Raw genomic sequence first — 27,163 nt, 5'->3', positions numbered from 1 at the left:
AACTGTGACACTTTCTGACTGCAATCATTTGGGGCATGTGATGGTTCTTTGGCAAAGAGAAAAATTTATATATTTTTGTTCTATTTTATTTTGTATTTGAGGGCGATTTCCAAGTTCAAGACTCCCGGGGGGCTTATATCCGGAGGGGCGATTTTACGGAGGATTTTTTGCGTTACGAATATGGGGGCTCATATTTGGAGGGGCTTATTTTCGGAATTTTACGGTATTTTCCCGAAAATTTTAGATGCAAATTAACGTATTGCGAAAGTGAGAATTTTTCTGGTTCCTCTCGCTCTCCATCACATTTTCGAATCCGAAAATTTTACGTTTCCTATTTTGTAAGAAAAATTAGCCTAACTTGGGTCGGTAAAATGGGAAAATTAAACTTCAGAAAATCGTAGGGAATTAATTAGATAAGTGTCGAAAATTGTACGTAAATGAAACGATCACCTAGAAATTTTTAGCCTTCCTCAAGGGGTAGAAAATTCTAGGCAATCATTTGCATCTCCGAACAGCTATTTTACAGAAAATCATCGTTGGGTTCCTTTTAATAGTCAGTATTTTGCGACAGCGCGAAATGTGGTTCGCAGATCGTGGACTATTTATAGGCTTCGCTTTTCAGGCCAGGATTTGAGTTATCGCAAGCTGTCAGCCCGGGGGGGGGGGGGGGGGGGGGAACTCCCATATGAAACAGACAGGGATGCTCGTCGTCTCTCTTAGGGGTGTAAATTTTGGATTTTGGTCTCGCTTAGGGTGTTCCGGGCAAAGCGCCAATATTTTAAGCCGCCAAGGTCTCGTTTAGGGTTCCGCGAAGAAAAGCAGAATTACGCGAAGAGAAACAGAAGTCAAATTTTCTTTTTACCTTTGTTTGTTATGTCTTTATATCATTAAAACTCATTGCATGTCGTATTTGTGTGTTTTTAAGCGGTCTCTTTTAGAAGTCAAAATTTGCCTAAGCCACGCCCAGATTAGTCTCCTTTAGGGGTCACAAAAAGCTTGAGCCACGCCCAGATGGTCTCCTTTAGGGGTTAAATTCATAATTTCCGCCAACCTTCCCGTCTGTTTCATATGGGAGTCCCCCCCCCCCCCCGGGCTGTCAGAAGCTGTGGACTGTGTCGGGAAAGAAGTCACATTTTGCGTTAACTCAATCTGTGTCCTACCAATCGATCACCGAAAGTCACACACCTCTCTAGAAAAACTAGTGATTTTACAACCATTCAGCCTTCATATTAAAAACGGAAACACTAACTATTTCCTGCGCCAATCAAGAATACAACACAATCAGCGAACTTACGCATTTTATGCTTAAAAGATCTGTCTTTGAACGCTTGATTTGCTTAATGAACAGAAGCAATTAGCGTCATATTTTCGTAAGGGTTCGCTTTTTATTCGAGTGCACAATATTCACAAGATGCAGAGGTGATTATGATCTGTATATAGGCTTAGATGGTGAAAATATTTTGCGATTTGACTTGTCCTCTGCGACAAGTCTTGGCTATCTTAACGGATATGGGATAAAATTAAGTTGATCGGTACGAAAATGATAGACGGAGTATAAACTGCACAATCCGCTCTTCATATTTTTATAACATGTAAAAACGTGAAATTTAACTTTAACGACCCACAGCCGGCATTGTTTTTTCGAATTGTTAATGTAAAATGCCAAAGCAACATTAAATATACTCTCCTTCAAAGCCTTAAAATCCGAAATTGTGTTGTTGATTCGAGCGCCATGTTTACTTAACCTTGCAAGACGAATTTTACTACCGTCCCCGACCCGCTAAAACTGCAAATTTTGCTCGAAGACCAAACTGCAACGGAGGTTCTTTTCCAGTCCTACGCCGCGACTACCACGATAGATCGCATGACCTGATTGGCTTGCATATCACATTACGTCAGAGGACATGTTCACAAGATAGGACATAAGTACAACGGTACACACATTTTGTCACGCCTTAACCACAGGTAGCCCACACAATCTGTTTGTCTCACCGATGTATAAATTTTATGGTAAATGTACTATATTTACCGTTTGCTTCATCTGTAGCGGTATATCGCTAAATATGTACATGTATTAAAGCTAATTATTATTCATTCAAAATATTTCTCCGATTCTGATTGGCTAAAAGCACACGCATAATTCACTACTGAACTAGTTACTGATGACGAAATTTGGAAGAATTTTGTGTTAACGAGAAAATGACGACAAAAATGCAGCGTTCTTGCAGGTTAATGCACCGTTAACCGAGAATACCTGGGGACAAACAAAAAATGGCGGACATTTCACTCGTTTCAAGAGTAAGAACTTGGCGAAATAATAGCTAAAAACATGGCAAGAACAGCAAGAACACAACTCGAAGGGCGACATCTGCCATTTGGAGAATATTTGCGGAGCTGAACAACCCTAAACGTTATCGAAGCCTAAACGTTATCGAAGGTGAACTTAACATCGATGGAGGTAAGCATGTCTTAGCCTTTTTTTTAAACTAGGAATTAGTTTAAATGTATGATAAAACAATTATTGAATTCGGCTTCCGTATCATATGAAGAATTATGGAGATCCCGGAGGGTGTTATCCCTCGAGGCCGTACCCTCCTCGATCTCCATAATTTTTCATAAGATACTCAGCTTCATTCATTAATTGTTAAATATACGTTGTGATACCTTAACTTCGGTAAATTGTCGTTCTTTTGCCTGAGAAGTGGTATTTTGAGCGATTTTGAAGGATTTTGAGTTCGCTGTTTGCTGTTCCTCTTAATAGAAGGACTCTATTAACATGATTAAAAGGAACAGCAATCAGCGATCTCAAAATCCTTCAAAATCGCTTAAAATACCACTTCTCATGCAAATGGACGACAATTTACCACGGGTTAGGGGGTGGAGACGTACGACATTTCAGCCTATGATGTCTATCAAGAGAGAATATAAAGACTCTAAAGGAATCCATGAAGTCACTGACGTGGATACTGATAAAATATCGTACATCTGATCTTGTTATACATCTTGATAATGATACGTTCACTTTCGGTTTAGTAAGACAATCAGTACCTAGCCCGCATAACAGGCGCCTTATGAGCCGAGCGCGGCGAACGCGGCATATTGCGCGAATCGCGAGACGAGGGGAGGAGACAAAACTGAAAAGCTTTATTTTTTTCTTCTCCCCTCGTCTCCGCCTCTTACGTAGGCGTTTTTAGTGGAGCTCGTATTTTTTGGGGACGGACGAAATACGAGCTCCTCTAAAAATGCCTACGTGGGAGGCTACTCGTCTCGCACTTCGCGCTCATTTCGCGCTTCGAGAAAAATGACGCGTTTGCCTCGCTTGGCTCATAAAGCGCCTGTTATGCAGGCTAATTAGTACCTTAAAGGACTACAGCTCGACTTTCTTAAGTTGATCAAATCAAAAAGCATCTCCCAGACCAACAACCAAGGTCTTTAAAAACACTGGTAAGATTGCTAGCTGTCGCGTCGTTAGTTAGGCGGTGACATCAAGCCGTTGGCTTTGCCTCCTTCATCCTCTTTTACTAACTGGAGGGAAAAGTACATGTAAAAGAACCCACACCGCTGTTCGAAGACAGATGAGGACGTAGACCACGGTGATGGGGTGCAAAAGAAAAATCCTCTCTTCGTCAACAAACATAGGGAAGGAACAAACGACGTAGCCCTAAAACGGTCTGCGGTCATCGTCCCGTTTATTCCAATAAGCTGAAAATTTCAAATTTAGGCGAATTTTCCTAGAGTTGATTTCTTGGGGACCGTAGTCAAGTTAAGAAAGAGACAGAAAATTCGTCGTCGCTTCTTTACGTCCGCCATAGAGCGTGAAATCAGGCATTTTCACGTCGTAGTCGTACAGTGACAGCAAAGAAATGTACAAAAAAGCGTGATGCACATGCAAAGTTGTTGTTTGGCGTTCTCGTTGCCGTCGCCTTCGTCGTTGCTGACGTTCCCTAATAGGGATTTCACAAACTACGACTGCGACGACAACGGGGACGTCAAAAACGCAATAGGGTTCATGAGCAAAACAAGCATAACTACGACGTGAAATGACCAGATTTTAAGTTAACTTGGGAACGGGAACGGCAAGGCGATAAATTCTACCAGCTCTGTCAGAACTCGGGCGCGGTTCCTTCTCTTCAGCTCCAACCCAAATTTCCTTTTTTTTAAGATGAAAAGGTCTTCACGACTTCTTCCACTGGCAATATTTTTCACTTGTTTGCCCCCTAAGAAACCACGTGACATTGCTTTTATCCCATCAGTCCGTTAAGCGCGCGCAAAGATGGCGGGTATCGTGAATAAGGTCTATTGAGAAAGTAAGAGGCTATAAAAGTGCAAAGTAAGTTTATAGAGCGGCCGTCAAATCAGTGTTGTTGTCAGAGATGTTTTCGAAAACTTTATTTAAAAAATAGTATTTATCCTTGAGCCAATTTTTTTGGTGTGCCATTTGACGCGGCAACGTAAATTTTATGCGGCATTTTTTTTCTAAATTGGGGATATCCCGCAAGGCCGCGCTCTAGAATAAACTTCGCAATGGTGACGATAAGGATGCGTCTATATTGAATTTGGAGTGATTTTGGCGAGGAGGCCACACGTAGATCGAGCTTACTTGTTATGCTGTTGATTCTTAAACTTTATTTCGCCTCAGTCGATAATCGTTGTAAAATATGCATTGGTCTTAAGGCCTTGCGGTGATCACTTTTTTTACGTGTTAACATGTTATGGACAAAGTTCAGGATCTTCCTTTTCGTCGTTTACCTGGCAAAAACTCAAGACTCCTCAAGTCCATATTCCAGAACTGTGAGTACCGCTGAATGTTATCTTATTATCACTTAATACTTAGGGATGAGGAATAATAAAACCTAACAAAAAAACGCGAAAACTATCGTAGATAAAAGGGTGAAACAGGTTAAATACACTTTTCTTTTAACGCAGAGAAATGCGTGACGAACCCCTAAGAACATCTGGATGGGAGGCTAAGTTAAGTTTCGTCTGCAACGCAGGCTATTTGATACCGTGACCAAAATTTTTATAAGGGTGGAACTTGATTAGACTGCAGAGCCGACGTATTTTGGCTGGGCGAGTTGTTCTGTTTGAATTTTAAAAGGTCTCTTAAATTCCCATTAAGAAGAAACGTCCATTACACTGTTTAGACAGGTGGGCATGAACCCACAATTGACCTGCTCCCAACGTCAGTGGCTTCATAGCTCAGTTGGTAAGGCATCGCACTGGTATCGCGAGGTCACGGGTTCAAACCCCCTTGAAGTCCTGAATTTTTTCAGGCTTCCTTACGCAATTGCATAAATTGCGTTCACTGCGACGATCATTTCTTCATTTTCAGATTTGGTAAAATTCGAAAAAATCTTGCTACTGAAAAAAGCAAGTAAAGCTCAAAGAAACCATGAGGCTTTTACAAACTTCAAGTGGGGTTCCTCAATTACTGTTATGAATATAACAGATTAATAGAACGATGGTGGCAGTATTAGCCTAATGATACAGACGCAGAATTTTCATACTTAAAGAGAATAGCAAAACAAGCTGACATAATCTGCCAACTTGGTATTATTTCGTTCTATGTGTTTAGTGCAGAATCATTCAAGGTTACGGTTTGTTTTGTTTGTTTGTTTCTTGGTCTTGTAAGTTACTTTACTGGAATGACTAAATTCAGACTAAGTGGTTTGAGACCTCGTTGAACGCTTTTCGGATCCTGCGTTAAAGCCGATCAAAAGGGAACGATAAAGAAGAAAATAAATACGGTGCGCGACAACGCGAAGAGCGAACCAGAACGTGACTGGGCGCGCGAGGAAGGAGGGAACTAGCGTGGGTAGTAATCTATTCTCACTGGGGCCATAAAAAACGATGCCTGTAATGCCAACAAGATAGGAACGGAGAGCTCCTGGATGAGGGCTAGTTTATCGCTGAGGGATGGTGGCTGGGGCGTGCAAAGAAGTGTACCAAACCGTGACCGAAAAGACTGAACACCAACACCTGGGAACATAGGCTGTTTCACAATCCCTTATTTTCTCGTTACCCACAATGCACAAACACGTAATTTAGCCCTGATTCGTCTCCAGCCGTCTCTCAGTCTACTATTAATGTGTACGATCCAAACAGAGACGACTACAGGCTATACAAGGCGGCATGCTAGTGTTACGTCCCCAGAGAGAATATAGCGAAAATACTGGATCAATCGAGGTTTCAACCTTTGCATTTTATTTTTGAAATGCCCCATCATAGTTGACAAAACTAACAGATCTTAACATTTCTTATCGTTAAAATTTATCAGCATGCATGATACTACAAAATTACTTAAAATTTAAAAGAAAGCTTGTTCTAAAAATGGGGAAGTGAGTTTCAAACTCGCTCATGACAGCTGCGGCCTGCTTAAATCTTGTTAAGGCTCTTCACTTGGTCTCCAATAATAGTAGACAGATCCTGATACTGCTGAATCGGACCTGGATGCAACTCGTAGCTATCTCCTTTGTAATATGTCTCGGTCCAAAGCGCAAAATCTTGGTTTTTAGAGAGCACAATGGCAGCGGAGACTCCGCCGGCTGTCTCAGGAGGGAAATCCACGGAAAGATCACCGCAATGTTCCTCGTACCACTGTAAGTAGGTACAAACACAAGTAAAAAGTTAAGGAGTTACCTAATAGGTATCAAAAGGCTAACATTGATGGGGCCCAGATTGGGGTAAGTTACCTTATTGGAATTTTCTGTTTGCTCTGAACAAAGTTTGAGCACTTTTTTCACTTAGGGTGGCTTTCCACGTGCACTGTCGCGTAATTTTTATGTGCGTGTACACGCGCGGAAATTTTATTCGCGTAAATAAAATAGAGGCAAGATATAAAGTGTCGAGCTTAAAGGTGAAGTTGAGCGACGTTCAACTTTTAATTTTCCTCGCGACCTTTCATACGTCGCCTCTATTTTATTTGCGAACGTAAATTTTACGCCGCTACGCAGGTAAAAATTACGCGACAGTGGAAATCCACCCTTTTAATAGGAGCACTGTCTTGCGTTTTGAGCATTTTTTGGCATTTGCAGGAAACGTTGAGCAATAATTCACCTTTCGAACCAATTTTGAACAAGAACCATTTTCTGTGAAACATTTTTTGGCTTAAATTGTGCGCTGTGTAATTCGTGACTATATTTGTTCGGGCAGGTCTTGACGTTGACTAAAAAAATGACTGTTGTCGTGGAAACGCAAGTAAGCGTGGGTTTTGAGTTAACATGACGCAAAATAGAATGTAAGATACATTACCCGGTAAGCGAGATTTGCCAAAATTTGGGCGCGGATATGTTTGGGAAAGAAAATGATATTCGGGATGGTGATGAAACAAGTTTGGGGTGCGGGATTCTCGTGAAAAAGGAAAAGGAATTCAGGATCGATCAGGGCCCACTTTCCAGACCTATTATAAACACACAGACTGTTGATCGAAACATTTTTCTGGTAGTTTAAAACGAAGACGGCCACTAAAACCTTTTTGATGTTCTATCACGTTTGTTAATTATTTGCTGTGTTTGCTTAAAGTGGATAGATTCATGAGATCAAAACGAAATTGTCTTAAGTACCGTACTTTCTCGAATGAGAGCCCTCCCTCTAATAAGCGCTAAGCTCTAATAGCTTCCAGCAACAATAACCATAAGGCAATAAGACTTTCACCTTATGTTTCCCGCCGAAGTTAGGATGTGCGAACAAAATAACTTATTCATTGTCATCCGGCAAGCAATAATAAGAGCCATTGAACTTTTCAATGGATTTAGGGGGCCCTTGCTCTAGAATAAACTGTGACACTTTCTGACTGCAATCATTTGGGGCATGTGATGGTTCTTTGGCAAAGAGAAAAATTTATATATTTTTGTTCTATTTTATTTTGTATTTGAGGGCGATTTCCAAGTTCAAGACTCCCGGGGGGCTTATATCCGGAGGGGCGATTTTACGGAGGATTTTTTGCGTTACGAATATGGGGGCTCATATTTGGAGGGGCTTATTTTCGGAATTTTACGGTATTTTCCCGAAAATTTTAGATGCAAATTAACGTATTGCGAAAGTGAGAATTTTTCTGGTTCCTCTCGCTCTCCATCACATTTTCGAATCCGAAAATTTTACGTTTCCTATTTTGTAAGAAAAATTAGCCTAACTTGGGTCGGTAAAATGGGAAAATTAAACTTCAGAAAATCGTAGGGAATTAATTAGATAAGTGTCGAAAATTGTACGTAAATGAAACGATCACCTAGAAATTTTTAGCCTTCCTCAAGGGGTAGAAAATTCTAGGCAATCATTTGCATCTCCGAACAGCTATTTTACAGAAAATCATCGTTGGGTTCCTTTTAATAGTCAGTATTTTGCGACAGCGCGAAATGTGGTTCGCAGATCGTGGACTATTTATAGGCTTCGCTTTTCAGGCCAGGATTTGAGTTATCGCAAGCTGTCAGCCCGGGGGGGGGGGGGGGGGGGGGGGAACTCCCATATGAAACAGACAGGGATGCTCGTCGTCTCTCTTAGGGGTGTAAATTTTGGATTTTGGTCTCGCTTAGGGTGTTCCGGGCAAAGCGCCAATATTTTAAGCCGCCAAGGTCTCGTTTAGGGTTCCGCGAAGAAAAGCAGAATTACGCGAAGAGAAACAGAAGTCAAATTTTCTTTTTACCTTTGTTTGTTATGTCTTTATATCATTAAAACTCATTGCATGTCGTATTTGTGTGTTTTTAAGCGGTCTCTTTTAGAAGTCAAAATTTGCCTAAGCCACGCCCAGATTAGTCTCCTTTAGGGGTCACAAAAAGCTTGAGCCACGCCCAGATGGTCTCCTTTAGGGGTTAAATTCATAATTTCCGCCAACCTTCCCGTCTGTTTCATATGGGAGTCCCCCCCCCCCCCCCGGGCTGTCAGAAGCTGTGGACTGTGTCGGGAAAGAAGTCACATTTTGCGTTAACTCAATCTGTGTCCTACCAATCGATCACCGAAAGTCATACACCTCTCTAGAAAAACTAGTGATTTTACAACCATTCAGCCTTCATATTAAAAACGGAAACACTAACTATTTCCTGCGCCAATCAAGAATACAACACAATCAGCGAACTTACGCATTTTATGCTTAAAAGATCTGTCTTTGAACGCTTGATTTGCTTAATGAACAGAAGCAATTAGCGTCATATTTTCGTAAGGGTTCGCTTTTTATTCGAGTGCACAATATTCACAAGATGCAGAGGTGATTATGATCTGTATATAGGCTTAGATGGTGAAAATATTTTGCGATTTGACTTGTCCTCTGCGACAAGTCTTGGCTATCTTAACGGATATGGGATAAAATTAAGTTGATCGGTACGAAAATGATAGACGGAGTATAAACTGCACAATCCGCTCTTCATATTTTTATAACATGTAAAAACGTGAAATTTAACTTTAACGACCCACAGCCGGCATTGTTTTTTCGAATTGTTAATGTAAAATGCCAAAGCAACATTAAATATACTCTCCTTCAAAGCCTTAAAATCCGAAATTGTGTTGTTGATTCGAGCGCCATGTTTACTTAACCTTGCAAGACGAATTTTACTACCGTCCCCGACCCGCTAAAACTGCAAATTTTGCTCGAAGACCAAACTGCAACGGAGGTTCTTTTCCAGTCCTACGCCGCGACTACCACGATAGATCGCATGACCTGATTGGCTTGCATATCACATTACGTCAGAGGACATGTTCACAAGATAGGACATAAGTACAACGGTACACACATTTTGTCACGCCTTAACCACAGGTAGCCCACACAATCTGTTTGTCTCACCGATGTATAAATTTTATGGTAAATGTACTATATTTACCGTTTGCTTCATCTGTAGCGGTATATCGCTAAATATGTACATGTATTAAAGCTAATTATTATTCATTCAAAATATTTCTCCGATTCTGATTGGCTAAAAGCACACGCATAATTCACTACTGAACTAGTTACTGATGACGAAATTTGGAAGAATTTTGTGTTAACGAGAAAATGACGACAAAAATGCAGCGTTCTTGCAGGTTAATGCACCGTTAACCGAGAATACCTGGGGACAAACAAAAAATGGCGGACATTTCACTCGTTTCAAGAGTAAGAACTTGGCGAAATAATAGCTAAAAACATGGCAAGAACAGCAAGAACACAACTCGAAGGGCGACATCTGCCATTTGGAGAATATTTGCGGAGCTGAACAACCCTAAACGTTATCGAAGCCTAAACGTTATCGAAGGTGAACTTAACATCGATGGAGGTAAGCATGTCTTAGCCTTTTTTTTAAACTAGGAATTAGTTTAAATGTATGATAAAACAATTATTGAATTCGGCTTCCGTATCATATGAAGAATTATGGAGATCCCGGAGGGTGTTATCCCTCGAGGCCGTACCCTCCTCGATCTCCATAATTTTTCATAAGATACTCAGCTTCATTCATTAATTGTTAAATATACGTTGTGATACCTTAACTTCGGTAAATTGTCGTTCTTTTGCCTGAGAAGTGGTATTTTGAGCGATTTTGAAGGATTTTGAGTTCGCTGTTTGCTGTTCCTCTTAATAGAAGGACTCTATTAACATGATTAAAAGGAACAGCAATCAGCGATCTCAAAATCCTTCAAAATCGCTTAAAATACCACTTCTCATGCAAATGGACGACAATTTACCACGGGTTAGGGGGTGGAGACGTACGACATTTCAGCCTATGATGTCTATCAAGAGAGAATATAAAGACTCTAAAGGAATCCATGAAGTCACTGACGTGGATACTGATAAAATATCGTACATCTGATCTTGTTATACATCTTGATAATGATACGTTCACTTTCGGTTTAGTAAGACAATCAGTACCTAGCCCGCATAACAGGCGCCTTATGAGCCGAGCGCGGCGAACGCGGCATATTGCGCGAATCGCGAGACGAGGGGAGGAGACAAAACTGAAAAGCTTTATTTTTTTCTTCTCCCCTCGTCTCCGCCTCTTACGTAGGCGTTTTTAGTGGAGCTCGTATTTTTTGGGGACGGACGAAATACGAGCTCCTCTAAAAATGCCTACGTGGGAGGCTACTCGTCTCGCACTTCGCGCTCATTTCGCGCTTCGAGAAAAATGACGCGTTTGCCTCGCTTGGCTCATAAAGCGCCTGTTATGCAGGCTAATTAGTACCTTAAAGGACTACAGCTCGACTTTCTTAAGTTGATCAAATCAAAAAGCATCTCCCAGACCAACAACCAAGGTCTTTAAAAACACTGGTAAGATTGCTAGCTGTCGCGTCGTTAGTTAGGCGGTGACATCAAGCCGTTGGCTTTGCCTCCTTCATCCTCTTTTACTAACTGGAGGGAAAAGTACATGTAAAAGAACCCACACCGCTGTTCGAAGACAGATGAGGACGTAGACCACGGTGATGGGGTGCAAAAGAAAAATCCTCTCTTCGTCAACAAACATAGGGAAGGAACAAACGACGTAGCCCTAAAACGGTCTGCGGTCATCGTCCCGTTTATTCCAATAAGCTGAAAATTTCAAATTTAGGCGAATTTTCCTAGAGTTGATTTCTTGGGGACCGTAGTCAAGTTAAGAAAGAGACAGAAAATTCGTCGTCGCTTCTTTACGTCCGCCATAGAGCGTGAAATCAGGCATTTTCACGTCGTAGTCGTACAGTGACAGCAAAGAAATGTACAAAAAAGCGTGATGCACATGCAAAGTTGTTGTTTGGCGTTCTCGTTGCCGTCGCCTTCGTCGTTGCTGACGTTCCCTAATAGGGATTTCACAAACTACGACTGCGACGACAACGGGGACGTCAAAAACGCAATAGGGTTCATGAGCAAAACAAGCATAACTACGACGTGAAATGACCAGATTTTAAGTTAACTTGGGAACGGGAACGGCAAGGCGATAAATTCTACCAGCTCTGTCAGAACTCGGGCGCGGTTCCTTCTCTTCAGCTCCAACCCAAATTTCCTTTTTTTTAAGATGAAAAGGTCTTCACGACTTCTTCCACTGGCAATATTTTTCACTTGTTTGCCCCCTAAGAAACCACGTGACATTGCTTTTATCCCATCAGTCCGTTAAGCGCGCGCAAAGATGGCGGGTATCGTGAATAAGGTCTATTGAGAAAGTAAGAGGCTATAAAAGTGCAAAGTAAGTTTATAGAGCGGCCGTCAAATCAGTGTTGTTGTCAGAGATGTTTTCGAAAACTTTATTTAAAAAATAGTATTTATCCTTGAGCCTATTTTTTTGGTGTGCCATTTGACGCGGCAACGTAAATTTTATGCGGCATTTTTTTTCTAAATTGGGGATATCCCGCAAGGCCGCGCTCTAGAATAAACTTCGCAATGGTGACGATAAGGATGCGTCTATATTGAATTTGGAGTGATTTTGGCGAGGAGGCCACACGTAGATCGAGCTTACTTGTTATGCTGTTGATTCTTAAACTTTATTTCGCCTCAGTCGATAATCGTTGTAAAATATGCATTGGTCTTAAGGCCTTGCGGTGATCACTTTTTTTACGTGTTAACATGTTATGGACAAAGTTCAGGATCTTCCTTTTCGTCGTTTACCTGGCAAAAACTCAAGACTCCTCAAGTCCATATTCCAGAACTGTGAGTACCGCTGAATGTTATCTTATTATCACTTAATACTTAGGGATGAGGAATAATAAAACCTAACAAAAAAACGCGAAAACTATCGTAGATAAAAGGGTGAAACAGGTTAAATACACTTTTCTTTTAACGCAGAGAAATGCGTGACGAACCCCTAAGAACATCTGGATGGGAGGCTAAGTTAAGTTTCGTCTGCAACGCAGGCTATTTGATACCGTGACCAAAATTTTTATAAGGGTGGAACTTGATTAGACTGCAGAGCCGACGTATTTTGGCTGGGCGAGTTGTTCTGTTTGAATTTTAAAAGGTCTCTTAAATTCCCATTAAGAAGAAACGTCCATTACACTGTTTAGACAGGTGGGCATGAACCCACAATTGACCTGCTCCCAACGTCAGTGGCTTCATAGCTCAGTTGGTAAGGCATCGCACTGGTATCGCGAGGTCACGGGTTCAAACCCCCTTGAAGTCCTGAATTTTTTCAGGCTTCCTTACGCAATTGCATAAATTGCGTTCACTGCGACGATCATTTCTTCATTTTCAGATTTGGTAAAATTCGAAAAAATCTTGCTACTGAAAAAAGCAAGTAAAGCTCAAAGAAACCATGAGGCTTTTACAAACTTCAAGTGGGGTTCCTCAATTACTGTTATGAATATAACAGATTAATAGAACGATGGTGGCAGTATTAGCCTAATGATACAGACGCAGAATTTTCATACTTAAAGAGAATAGCAAAACAAGCTGACATAATCTGCCAACTTGGTATTATTTCGTTCTATGTGTTTAGTGCAGAATCATTCAAGGTTACGGTTTGTTTTGTTTGTTTGTTTCTTGGTCTTGTAAGTTACTTTACTGGAATGACTAAATTCAGACTAAGTGGTTTGAGACCTCGTTGAACGCTTTTCGGATCCTGCGTTAAAGCCGATCAAAAGGGAACGATAAAGAAGAAAATAAATACGGTGCGCGACAACGCGAAGAGCGAACCAGAACGTGACTGGGCGCGCGAGGAAGGAGGGAACTAGCGTGGGTAGTAATCTATTCTCACTGGGGCCATAAAAAACGATGCCGTAATGCCAACAAGATAGGAACGGAGAGCTCCTGGATGAGGGCTAGTTTATCGCTGAGGGATGGTGGCTGGGGCGTGCAAAGAAGTGTACCAAACCGTGACCGAAAAGACTGAACACCAACACCTGGGAACATAGGCTGTTTCACAATCCCTTATTTTCTCGTTACCCACAATGCACAAACACGTAATTTAGCCCTGATTCGTCTCCAGCCGTCTCTCAGTCTACTATTAATGTGTACGATCCAAACAGAGACGACTACAGGCTATACAAGGCGGCATGCTAGTGTTACGTCCCCAGAGAGAATATAGCGAAAATACTGGATCAATCGAGGTTTCAACCTTTGCATTTTATTTTTGAAATGCCCCATCATAGTTGACAAAACTAACAGATCTTAACATTTCTTATCGTTAAAATTTATCAGCATGCATGATACTACAAAATTACTTAAAATTTAAAAGAAAGCTTGTTCTAAAAATGGGGAAGTGAGTTTCAAACTCGCTCATGACAGCTGCGGCCTGCTTAAATCTTGTTAAGGCTCTTCACTTGGTCTCCAATAATAGTAGACAGATCCTGATACTGCTGAATCGGACCTGGATGCAACTCGTAGCTATCTCCTTTGTAATATGTCTCGGTCCAAAGCGCAAAATCTTGGTTTTTAGAGAGCACAATGGCAGCGGAGACTCCGCCGGCTGTCTCAGGAGGGAAATCCACGGAAAGATCACCGCAATGTTCCTCGTACCACTGTAAGTAGGTACAAACACAAGTAAAAAGTTAAGGAGTTACCTAATAGGTATCAAAAGGCTAACATTGATGGGGCCCAGATTGGGGTAAGTTACCTTATTGGAATTTTCTGTTTGCTCTGAACAAAGTTTGAGCACTTTTTTCACTTAGGGTGGCTTTCCACGTGCACTGTCGCGTAATTTTTATGTGCGTGTACACGCGCGGAAATTTTATTCGCGTAAATAAAATAGAGGCAAGATATAAAGTGTCGAGCTTAAAGGTGAAGTTGAGCGACGTTCAACTTTTAATTTTCCTCGCGACCTTTCATACGTCGCCTCTATTTTATTTGCGAACGTAAATTTTACGCCGCTACGCAGGTAAAAATTACGCGACAGTGGAAATCCACCCTTTTAATAGGAGCACTGTCTTGCGTTTTGAGCATTTTTTGGCATTTGCAGGAAACGTTGAGCAATAATTCACCTTTCGAACCAATTTTGAACAAGAATCATTTTCTGTGAAACATTTTTTGGCTTAAATTGTGCGCTGTGTAATTCGTGACTATATTTGTTCGGGCAGGTCTTGACGTTGACTAAAAAAATGACTGTTGTCGTGGAAACGCAAGCAAGCGTGGGTTTTGAGTTAACATGACGCAAAATAGAATGTAAGATACATTACCCGGTAAGCGAGATTTGCCAAAATTTGGGCGCGGATATGTTTGGGAAAGAAAATGATATTCGGGATGGTGATGAAACAAGTTTGGGGTGCGGGATTCTCGTGAAAAAGGAAAAGGAATTCAGGATCGATCAGGGCCCACTTTCCAGACCTATTATAAACACACAGACTGTTGATCGAAACATTTTTCTGGTAGTTTAAAACGAAGACGGCCACTAAAACCTTTTTGATGTTCTATCACGTTTGTTAATTATTTGCTGTGTTTGCTTAAAGTGGATAGATTCATGAGATCAAAACGAAATTGTCTTAAGTACCGTACTTTCTCGAATGAGAGCCCTCCCTCTAATAAGCGCTAAGCTCTAATAGCTTCCAGCAACAATAACCATAAGGCAATAAGACTTTCACCTTATGTTTCCCGCCGAAGTTAGGATGTGCGAACAAAATAACTCCTTCATTGTCATCCGGCAAGCAATAATAAGAGCCATTGAACTTTTCAATGGATTTAGGGGGCCCTTGCTCTAGAATTTCGTGATCCCCAGAACCATCTGGATTGAAGTTTTCATTGGAGTAGAAGATGTAGGTTCCTCGGAGGACCTCAGCTGTCACATACTCACGATTAGAGGATTTCAGATTGCTAACCTCTTGCTCTGTGAAGGTGTGTTTTGTACCTGAACGCGATGTCAGTTCTATTTCAGCCATGATCTACAAGACAATAAACAATGAAATACTTACAATTACAGGTTAATAGATGTCGACAAAGTCAGTGATAGGAAGCTAGAAAAATCCTTACAAAGATGACAAAAATAAACCACACCTGAAATCGATTAACGGAAAGAAGAAGAAACTTAACATGTTGCTAGAGAAGAAAACTCAGACATCATGTATGTTACACTTCAACCTAAATGTTATTTCTGGCGAATGACCCCGCGAAGAAGGCAGAAATAAATATTTTGACGGCATGAGATACAACGGGGCCTCGGTACTAGGCCGGGTGCACCATGGGTAGACATCGGGGGTATATAAAGCTGCGTATATCACGTGTACGTCATCTAGGCTTCTGAACCAACCTCTCTTTGGTTTTTTCCTTAACGTTCTTGTCGTTTGTCTTTTGCGTTATGTCCGTCAGCAAAGACGAAGTGTCCGATCTCATTCGAGAGAATAACAAGCAGTTAATGGACTCGTTTAAAGATTTGTTAGCACAAACCGTTGGTCAAATCAAGCGCTCCAATGAAGATTCGGCCGAGCAGCAGATGAAAGAAATAAAGAAACTCAAGTATGACGAACCACATAAGTTTAAGAAGAAGGCCAATGAAGACCAGTTCAACTTTAGCCGTAGGCTAGCGGAAAATATTGGTACCGCCAAGTCTGCTGTGGAGAATGGTCAGTTAGAGAAAGTAAAGTCGGATCTCGCGGAAGGTGAGAAACTGCTCTGCGAGAGGCAAAAGCTTATTTTATTAGCGGACAAGTCCGAGTTTGGCTGGGCGACAGTTGAGGAATATAAACAGCACGATCTGGCTGATGATTCGGAGGACGAGGAAAGAATTCACAGTGCAGTGAGACGTGCCCGTGTAGCGCTGCAGGCCCGTAAAAAGAAGAAGACCACCGTTTGGACTTTCAATAACAGATCCTCGTCCGTTGGAACACGGGCGTCCACCTCAAGTTCGCAGTTTCAACATCAGCCTCTTATGTTGAACGTTCCTGGTTTTCCTTCTCGTCGACCCAATGCCGGCACCTGTTTTGCCTGTGGAAAGCCAGGTCATTGGCGCTCCTGTTGCCCGACGATAGTCAAGCAAACATCACAAACTCCTAAATGACTAGCTGACGAAGGACAACAATCAGGTGCAATCTATTCCAATTTTCTTTGTAGTGATTTGATTTTTGAGGCGGAAAGCCGTAATTCAGATCAGGAGAGTCTCGATGTCACATCAGTTTCTTCTGACGCGCCACCCCGCTAGTTTTAGGCGGGGTTAAGGACTCTGAGAGTACTGTTGATATTTCTATTCAACCTTCAGTTCGGGGAAGACTTTTCAAGTGAATCGATTTCTGGCGTACTTTGCCAGCTTCTCAGTTCATTTTGAATGTTAATAGCCAAGGTTACAAAATTCCCTTCTTCCAGCTACCCACGCCCTTTTACAAGGCCAACAATGCTTCCGCACGTCTTAACAGTTCTTTTGTTACCATAGCTGTTAATGAGCTTCTTAGTCTCAACCTCATCGAAGAAATTTTTTGAGCTCCAGATATTATTAACCCACTTTCTGTTTCGACCCAACGCTCCGGCAAACAAAGACTTATCCTGGATCTTAGGCACGTTAACACTTTTATCTACAAACAGAAATTCAAGTGCGAGGACTTGTCTGTGGCTACTCAAGTTTTTGACAAGGGTTTTTATTTATTCAAATTTGATCTCAAGTCCGGGTACCACCACATCGAAATTTTCCCCGATTACCGGAAATTTCTTGCGTTCGCCTGGGATTTCGGCACCGGGATTTTTAGGTATTTCCAATTTTGCGTGCTTCCGTTCGGGCTCTCGTCAGCCCCCTTTATTTTCACAAAAATTCTCAAACCGCTTCAGATATCTTGGAGAAGCCAGGGCATCCCTATTGTCATTTTTCTTGACGATGGTCTAGGAGGAGGAGCTGGTCTAGTTCAAGCCAAAATTAATAGTTTGACTGTCCATGCCGACTTGCTTAAGTCTGGATTTGTCCCTAATAAGGTAAGATCGCTGTGGGAGCCCGTTTAAATTATATCATGGCTTGGCGTTCATCTCAACACTCTCGATGGTACTATTAGAGCCACGGATGAACGCATTGCTAAATTGTCTCACGACTTAACCGCTTTGTCTTCATGCAAGTCTTCCTCCGCGGTCCATGTTAAACGCGTCGCGAGCGTAGCCGGTCAAATTATTTCCCTCTCGAGCTGCGTGGGGTCTGTGGGGCGCATCATGACCCGGTTTATTTTCTCAGTTGTTAATTCAGCTCCCGGGGGGGTACTTTAGGAATTTCTGGGTGGGGATGTGCCGCTGGAACCCTGGAACCCTTAACCTATACCAGAGCTAGTTCAGCTGAATTTTGCTACCCTATACTAGAGTAAACTACCCAAATCCCCCTATCCTAGAGTACCTATTTCCCTTGTCTAGATAAAATCTTCAACCAACTGATCAGTTTCCTGAAAAATGATACCCTATTCTAGTTCCAAATGCTCTGATTTATATACCCTACCCTAGAGTAATCTGCCTGAAAACCATACCCTTCACAGCGGCACATACCTGTTTAGCCCATATATGGCAGTACCCCCCCCGGGATTCAGCTGTTTCCTGGGATAGCGAGGTTGTCCTGTCCGATGATTCTCTGTGTGAAATTGAATTTTGGTCGAACAATGTTCATGTTATCAACGGCAAAATTTATTGGGGGGCTTCTTCGCTTCCGGTCAGGGTTAGCTGCTTTTCCGATGCTTCCGATTCAGCCTGCGGCGCTTTTATGGACTCCCAACCTGAGCTGACTTTTCATCAGAACTGGTCTTTAACGGAAAGTGTCCGTAGTTCAACTTGGAGAGAACTCAAAGCGGTTTGTCTTGCCTTAAAAGCCTTCGCGAGTCGCTGATCTAATTCTAAGGTTTTTTGTTATTCTGACAACCAGAACGTCGAATCCATCCTGCGCAACGGGAGCAGGAAATGCGACCTACAGGAATTAGCCCTCGTTGTTTTTCAAATTTGCCTCCTACATTGTATTTCTCTCGAGGTCAAGTGGATCCCCAGGGACCTGAACGTTAGTGCGGACTGTATCAGCAAGCTTGTTGATTTCGACGATTACGGCCTCAACGATATTGTTTTTCAAGGACTAAACCACCTCTGGGGTCCACACACTATTGACAGGTTCTCCTGTAGCTACAACGCCAAGTTGCCAAGATTTAACTCTCGGTTTTTTCAGTCAGGCTGTGAGGCCGTTGATGCCTTTGCTCAAAATTGGGGTTACGACAACAACTGGCTTTGTCCACCGGTTTGCCTTATTGTCAGAGTCATCAAGCACATGGAGCTCTGCCGCGCCCAGGGAACCCTTGTTCTTCCCCTATGGAAGTCAGCCTTTTTCTGGAATGTCTGTGCAAGAGATGGAGTGCACTGGAATAGTTTTGTTGTCGACTGGGTTTATTTGCCTAAGTTCCAAGGGTTATTCGTTCCAGGAAAAGCCCGTAATTCCCTTTTCGGTTCCAGGCCCATAGATTTTGACGTCGTTGCGCTTCGAGTTAATTTTCGGCGCCCCAGACCTCCCTCCTCCCTGGCGGGCTTTTGCTCTATACCTGATGGAAAGTGTTACTTGTGCTCCTAAGCGCTTGTTGTGCTAATATCTTCAGGTTTGGACCCATTAGTTTTTTGCATGTAGCCTCTCGCCTCCCCCCCACCCCACCCTCTCTCTTTGGGCGGTTCCTTTTTCCGGTTCCTTAGCTCGTTGTTTTATTATTAGTATTAGTATTAGTATTAGTATTATTATTATTTATTATTTATTATTATTATTTATTATTCCTTTTTTATTTTTCGTGCTCTTCACATTTTCCCTTTGTATTTTCGATCACTTTTCAGATATATTCCGCTCTGGTTTCTGGCGTGGGCTCCAGAATTTGCCTCCTGAGGGTTTCATCCTGAGGCTGACTGACAGTCTACAGTCAACGGTTCTCTCCTCAAAGGCCATTAGTACGACAATGGTGTACCATCGTGCCTTTCGCAGGTGGAAAGATTTCGCTACCAGTAAGCTTCATTCCTGCGCCTGTCCTGCAAGTCCCTGCCATGTTGCCTTGTATTTGCAACACCTCATTGACGAGTCGCACTCTCCGTGCGTCGTAGACTAAGCTTTTTACGGTATTAAATGGGCCCATACCATGGCGAGTATCCCCTCCCCTACGGATAACCCAGTTGTTAAAGCGGTTAGGTGTGCTTCCAAAAGGATTTTAGGTACTAGGGTCGTTAACCGTAAGGAACCAATTTCTTCCTCAGTCATCCATGACCTTATTGGCTTAGCCGACCTTCAAAACCCCGTTCATTTACGTAAGGTCACTATGTACGTTTTGTCATTCGCTGGCTTTTTTAGATTTGATGATGTCTCAAGAATTAGGAGGAATGATATTTTTTTTCACGAGGGTTTCATGGTCATCAAGGTTCTCACAAGCAAGAACGACCAACTCCGTAAGGGCGATAAGGTGATTTTTTCGTAAATTTCTGGCCCCGCTTGTCCTGTCAAGCTTCTTAAGACGTACCTTGCACATTTTTCCATCCCCTCTATCTCCAGGGATCTCATTTTTAGACCCATCTCTAGGGGGAAGAACTCCTTTAAGTTACTTTCCCAGGACAAGCCTATAAGCTATACCACAATTAGGGAGGCTTTTCGCAAAGACCTGAGAAGCGTCGGGGTTGACCCTTCCACTTTTGGTTTTCATTCCCTGCGTTCGGGAGGGGCCACTTTCGCTGCTAATAATGGCGTTAGTGACAGGGTATTTCAGAGCCACGGCCGCTGGAAGTCCGCGCAAGCCAAAGACACCTATGTGGATGATGACCTAGAAAAAAAGCTTTCAGTTTCCAAGTCTCTTGGGCTCTAGGAGCTTTCATTTGCTATTTCGCCCAATACTTTGTCACTCTACGTACTTTTAGGATTGGTTCTCGCCAAGCCGTCCCAAAATAAACTTATTCGCCTTTACATTTTGTCTGTTGATGTTGTGTAGTGGAGTCAAAATATGTTATTTCTGGCGAATGAGCCCTCGCAGAAGGCAGAAATAAATATTTTGATGGCACGAGATCCAACAGGGCCTGGGTACTAGGCCGTGTGCACCATGGGTAGACATATCGGGGTACATAAAGCTGCGTATATCACGTGTACGTCATCTAGGCTTCTGAACCAACCTCTCTTTGGTTTTTTCTTTATTTTTTGTTTATTGTTTTTGTTTTTTTTAGGAGCAGTCTATTCTCGATTACATTGTAAGGTCCCGTAGGAAGGGCTTTGAGCTTGAGCCTTGGTTCCTACCCAGATTTCCTGCCCGCATTTTTTCCCTTCGCGGTTTTTTTGGGCAGGTTTTTCTGGCCTCCGTCTTACCGCATTTGTTTCAGTTGTAAGCGGTAGCTCAGCTCTGCTAGTTTTCAGTTTCTTTTGTTTTGTTTTGTTTTCCCGTTTCTTATCTTATATACTTGTTTGGTTTTTCACAGTCGTTCACCTATTCCTTTACTTAATGTATTTACGATAGATGTATATGAAATAAATCACTTGATGTTTTATAAGTTTATTTTCTATGTATGCTTAGGTCAGCTGTCCCGGGACCGCTCTTTAAGTGGCGACAGTTGATTGCTTACAATGTGACAGACTTCTTTAAGGGTTGTTAACCATTTGTTTACCCTTAATGTCGTGCCCTAGCCTTTCCTGGTAGCCTAACTGGCAATTGGCCTACATGCCTTGTTGGGTACGTTAGTGAACGATTCTCAGTTTTTTCCCGGCGCTCAGCCTCTGCGGTCCTTCAGTGTTCCCTGTCCCAGTTATCCGTTGATCAGAGTTTTATTAAGTTTCCCCAGCCTAACTGGCAGCCTAACTGGCAGTCTAACTGACACTAAGCCTGCGTGCTTAAATGGGGGATTCAGGTCGAGATCGACCAGATGTAGCAGTTCTTTCTTTTTGTGAAAGCTAGTTTATTTACGAGTGTTGTACATTAGTTATTTACCTATTGCTGTATTTCATGCGTACTTTTAGGGTTGGTTCTCGCCAAGCCGTCCCAAAATAAACTTATTTGCCTTTACATTTTGTCTGTTGATGTTGTGTAGTGGAGTCAAAATATTGTACTGCATTTAGATAACCAAAACCTAAAGTTTTTTACAATAAAAAGCCAAAAAAAAATTAAGTTTCAAAACAGTTATCCTATAAAAAGAGCCGGTATATACATATCAGTGAACCAATATCTGAGACTAAACGTATACGAATCTGTTACAGTGCCCAAGCAGTTTAAAACACCTGAATGTCAAAATGGAATGTTTTTTCTACACTAATTCAATTCATCCATGAGTTCGCTCCTAGGAGCCTTTGATTCAAATAACCTATCCATTAACAGAATCTTGAGGGTACGCTTGACCTGCCTTGACTTTAAAACTATTGGAAACGGATCTGCAGTGGTTGCTGTGGAGATTAGGCCTCCTCGGGCGCGCACTAAAATCGGGCCTCTGGATTATGATGGGTTTTTCGCCAGTGAATGGTTGTCTTTATACTAGGCTGTTAAGTAAGACTTAAGAGCTGCTAAGTTTTACTTAGCCAAAAATTCGTGTGTGAAGCCCTAAGTAAAATCTCAAGTCATTTTACTTTGCATCTCATTAACGTAGGAAAGTTGAAACGATTCAAGAAAGTTTCAAGCGACTTGAAAACCATCCTTATGACCGACTTAGCTGACTTGCGGTTACTTGCGGTTTCTTGAGCTTTGATAAAGGCAAAACATGTCAATCAATCTTAATCATGTTGCGGGGGAAAATGGTCTTAAGTTGAAGCGTTATTTTACTTGAAGTAATTAAAATTTACTTGTCTTGAAATATTTCTTAGCTTATTTAGGGTCTAGTGTAAAGACTACCAGTATTTAGCATTTGGTTTTTGGCATCTGCTTTTTAGCATACAGTGTTAAGCATTTCGTCAGTGTTTCTTCGGTAACTTTTTGGTATCTCTATAGCACCTTGCCCGAAGCTGTTTGTGTTCTGACCTTAGGACTTCAAATCCGACACAGTCGAAGGCCCGGTGGTGGGGGTGGGGGCGGGGTACTCCCTTATAAGGGCTTAATGGGGATGGCGGCCAGCCAGGGTATGTTTCTCGGGATTTTTGTCTTAAACAGGGTATCGATTTTATCACCTTTTGTCTTAATCATGGTATCGATTTTATCAATTTTTGTCTTAAACAAGGTATCTTTTCTTGGACGATAAACGGCCTTCGCGTATGTTCTACGAACTAAACTACAGCAAAATTTTTTTGGGTCTCGGGTTAAATATCTTAAACAGGGTATCAAAAATCGGAATTCTGTCTTAAACAGGGTAGGAAAATCAGCGATTTTTGTCTTAAACAGGGTCAGGGTGTGAGGGGCCGGGCCGCACCTCCGCACCCAAGTATATATCGAGTACCTCCCCCCCCCCGCCGGGGTCGAAGTATCCGATTGCATGTGCACCTGAATATTCTAGAAACTTGTTATCAGCGCAGCATTTCTACTTAACGCAAAGATCACTTTAAGCTTATTAACGCTTTTTAGTTGTAAAATAATTTGCTGTTTTTTTTCAAGAAATTTCATTTATTGGTTTCATGTATTGCTTTATCCAGATATTTAAGATTCTCTTTTCTCACTGGCCACAAATAGCAAAGGTTAGTCTAGGTGGGCAGTGTCTATTTCAGTAAAACAAAATACGCACTCATGGTATTATATTAAATTAACAGGTCAACAAACGTTATTTGAGCTTATATAAATATATTAAGTTGTACAAAAGGTAAGGAACAGAAGAAAGGTTACGTTAAAAACATAGCTGAGATTAACTGGAATAGAGAATATAGGTCAGAAGCTTACAAGTACTTTCCGGCTATTTCTTTCTTCAAAGCTTCGTTTTCTTCTTGAAGGGATTTGGCACTGGGATTTGAATTTGACTTTCGAGTCATTATCAAAATTACACTCAAAATTTCAACACTAGTGCGGAGCTCAATAACACACGTCTGCACAGTACCAGAACATGCCAGAACATAGCTTTCTCATGTGACTGTCAAACACTTTCCGAACGATTTTCTTTAAACCGTGGTTTTAAACAATTATTCTAATGGACCTCGACGGTTTCCTATAAGTGCTTTTACATAAATGTTTCCAAATGCTATTCAAAAAGAGTACGTAACGGTTAGTATATGTACTACGAGCTATTAGATACAGAACACAGGCGTTTCTGGCTAAATTAAACTGCTTTAGAACGGGCTTTTGCCAAACACTAGCTAAAAGTTATTTTAATAAACAAACGAAGTTCGAAGCTGTACGTGCTCTGACATAGCTAAGTAATTTTTAATCGTGTTTTTAGTCGGGCCTTGCATGCTTAACTAAAAAAACCCTTGATCTTTGATTCCTCTTAAAAATTATCCGCAGTTCTTTTTATATGGAAAACAAAAAAACAACGAACCTTATTTTTGCTTATTCGTTAACACCCTTGGACTTTTTCGTATATGGCAGAATTTGCAAAACTGAAAAGGTCTGAAAAGGCGCGAAGTTTGCTTAGATCAATCAAGCATATCTTTTTATACTACACCCGGAAACGTTTATAGGTCTCTTATAGTAATTTGAAATGGATGTGAACCAAAGAAAGGAAACAAAAAATATAAAAACATATACGAGATGCACGTCCGCAGCCTAAAATAATACATAGAGGGCTAAATAGCAAGAACGAATCTGAAAATTAGCTACATGATAATGATGACTAGATTGTAACAGACGAAAACTAAATAACTATCGTCTATTCTAGCTTTGCTATGATTTTGGTTGTCTAATCTTAATAAGTACTGTAATTGCCAACGAGCCATCCGAGCGAAGACGCTCGGATGGCGAGGCGGCAGCAGAATAGAGCCGCGCAAGACTGGGCAATAGGCAGAAAAATTCTCGATCGAGCCGAAAAATGTGTTACCTAGGGGCGCGATCCATTCAACCAACATTCAGACCGGTCCGACCGGGAAAAGAGGACCACCTCAAAAGGTGGACCTGTTTTTTCGAAACTTTTCCGGTTGGACCGAACCGATCCATTGAGTTTTGGACCGAAATTTCCGGAAACTTTGGTTGAATGGATCGCGTCCTCTAATGTAATGTAGATTCCCCTGAGACCAAGTGGTCAGTTGTGAACCAATCAAAAGGCAGTACCTGGCGCACGGGCTCAAGTTGAATAACACCGCAGTCAAGAGACATGAGTACTTGATATATTCTATTAATTTTAAGGGCCATAATGTTAAGTTTAAACGAAGAGAAGTTTGTGAAACAGCAAAAGTGTTCTATGTGAAGCAAGCAATATTCTCACCACTAAAAAGGATCAGATTACACGAGGAGATAAGGAAAGCTTGACACGAAGAATGCAGTCGCTTCAGTTGGAAAATCTGGTGTTGGGGAAAAAATCTAACCAGCAAACAAAAACAATGACAACAAAAACGAATTACAAGCCTAAAGCGAACGACAAAGGAAAAGAAAACAACGCCATTTTTTTCGAAACGTGGCCGAGTTCAGTCTAAAAATAATGAACTAAAATTAAATACCGACGTGCCGTACATCGCATGTCCTTGGAAACATTTCAGATGGCCCAGCGAATCATTCTAAGTTTCAATCCGATAACAAAAAGCCTCGGGAAATTTGAAAGGAGGTTTAAATGATTAAACTGTGCAAATATTTATCAACAATGTGAAACCGAACCGACAGTAGATTTGTAGCTGGACTTCCTTCAGGAAGGGACCAAGAAACGGTCAAATGGCAAAAAAAAAAGGAATTTTCTTCCTTAGCAAAATACGCATGATTTGCTCGTTGGCACTCTATCGATAGGTATACCTAGTATACTTGGTAATCATACATACATCTTACCTTAACTCTGTGTTATACGCTGTTGTAAGTGAACCTTTCGCACCCTCAAGGATCAAGGACGAATGAGAGAAGTGAAGTGAAAAGGTTGCTTTTGTACGTGGCATATGGAACAATGCAATGATTTACTTGAGTGAGCACCATTGCTAGTCTTTACACTAGAGCCTGAATAAGCTAAGAAATATTTCAAGACAAGTAAATTTTAATCACTCCAAGTAAACTAACGCTTCACACACAACCGATTCTTGTTTACTTCAGGTTAACGTAGGGTCATTTTCCCACGCAACATAATTAAGAATGATTGACATGTTTTGCCTTTCTCAAAGCTCAAGAAACCGCAACTGTAACCGCAAGTCAGCTATTGTCGGTCATAAGGATGGTTTTCAAGTCGCTTGAAACTTTCTTGAATCGTTTCAACTTTCCTACTTTAATGAGATGCAAAGTAAAGTGACTTGAGATTTTACTTAGGGCTTCACACACGAATTTTTGGCTAAGTAAAACTTAGCAGCTCTTAAGTCTTACTTAACAGTCAGACAACCACAGACAACCACTGTGTGCACAACAGACAACAGACAACCACTGTATGCAAAAAAAGCAAAAAGACACATGGATCAAATGCCAAAAAAATGTAAACGTGATCTATCAAGTATATCAATACACAGAGAAAGTCATGAAGTATAAGAAAACTAAGGAGAAAAGTGAATCTGTTACAGTGCCCAAGCAGTTTAAAACACCTGAATCTCAAAATGGAATGTCTTTTCTACACTTATTCAATAGCGCTTTGTACTAATGACGTCACAAATTTCGGGTCCCTGCTGTGAATCAGACATTAAACCTGACCAGTGTAAGAGTTTAGTATAGGAAAGTCACGTTCGGCGACAAATTTTCGTCGTCTTTGAAGATGTTTATCGTTAAACGAAACAAAATCCAGCTTGGTTTCGATAATATATATCCTGAAAATAATCAACGGCTGCCAAGTACCGTGTTCGAGAAGTATCACTTATAAAATTTACTTATTTTGATTCTTGTCTTGTTTTCTTTGATTTTGATATTTTATCTTTGATTAAAGAGAAAAATATTTTTGGTTTTAGTGTTTCATTTTGATTTTCCAGCTAATATTTGATTTCCAAAACTTGACGTGTTTGATTTCTCAACTACATTTTTGATTTCCAAAATTTCCTCGTTTGATTCTTTCAGTACATGTTTGATTTTCAAAATGAGGTCGTTGATTTCTCAAATGACACTTTTGATTTCAGAAACTTAACGCGTTTGATTTATCAAATGGCACTTTTGATTTCCGAAACTTGTCTCGTTTGATTTCTCAAATGACACTTTTGACTTCCAAAATTTGTCGCGTTTGATTTCTCAAATGGCGTTTTTTTATTTGATCTTATCCACGAGACAGTTTCTATGGGTGGTAAACCCTACTCACGGACGGGGGGACACTCAGTCAAAGGTCACAACACGACCAAACGAGGCAGCGAAGGTGTTTTAGTGAAAAATGGGGATGTGCCGTGGATAGGGTTTGGGTTTCCCAATGGGGGTTTCGTCCTCTCTGTCCTAA

The 27,163-nt window shown here is 41.4% G+C and overlaps 2 protein-coding genes and 1 long non-coding RNA gene across 3 annotated transcripts; 1 reads left to right on the top strand and 2 right to left on the bottom strand.

Moving 5' to 3' along the window:
- Positions 1-6,183: 6,183 nt before the first annotated feature.
- Positions 6,184-7,695, bottom strand: LOC140949877 (uncharacterized). The gene is made up of 2 exons (XR_012167130.1): positions 7,654-7,695; positions 6,184-6,597 (listed from the first exon to the last, which is right to left on the bottom strand). It is a non-coding gene; the product is annotated as an uncharacterized lncRNA (long non-coding RNA).
- Positions 7,696-13,959: 6,264 nt separating this feature from the next.
- LOC140949376 (uncharacterized) lies at positions 13,960-25,683 on the bottom strand. The gene is made up of 3 exons (XM_073398536.1): positions 25,603-25,683; positions 15,430-15,726; positions 13,960-14,373 (listed from the first exon to the last, which is right to left on the bottom strand). The coding sequence occupies exons 2-3, from the start codon at positions 15,721-15,723 to the stop codon at positions 14,152-14,154; spliced, it is 516 nt and encodes a 171-aa protein (XP_073254637.1). The 5' UTR covers positions 15,724-15,726; positions 25,603-25,683; the 3' UTR covers positions 13,960-14,151.
- Positions 16,140-16,838, top strand: LOC140949414 (uncharacterized). The gene has a single exon (XM_073398576.1). It carries the CDS (start codon positions 16,140-16,142, stop codon positions 16,836-16,838), a length of 699 nt encoding a protein of 232 aa, XP_073254677.1.
- Positions 25,684-27,163: the final 1,480 nt, after the last annotated feature.

Source organism: Porites lutea, chromosome 10 (genome assembly GCF_958299795.1).
Source record: "Porites lutea chromosome 10, jaPorLute2.1, whole genome shotgun sequence".
NCBI lineage: Eukaryota > Metazoa > Cnidaria > Anthozoa > Scleractinia > Poritidae > Porites > Porites lutea.
The sequence above is the reverse complement of the archived record's forward strand: the minus strand, read 5'-3'. Positions and strand labels throughout refer to the sequence as shown.

Bases quoted from the DNA above. Each gene is read 5' to 3' on its own strand.
- LOC140949376 (XM_073398536.1), bottom strand. From the start codon at position 15,723: ATGGCTGAAATAGAACTGACATCGCGTTCAGGTACAAAACACACCTTC. The intron at 14,374-15,429 runs GTGAAAGTCTTA...ACCTACTTACAG, and splicing joins ACTTCGGCGGGAAACATAAG to TGGTACGAGGAACATTGCGG.
- LOC140949414 (XM_073398576.1), top strand. From the start codon at position 16,140: ATGTCCGTCAGCAAAGACGAAGTGTCCGATCTCATTCGAGAGAATAAC.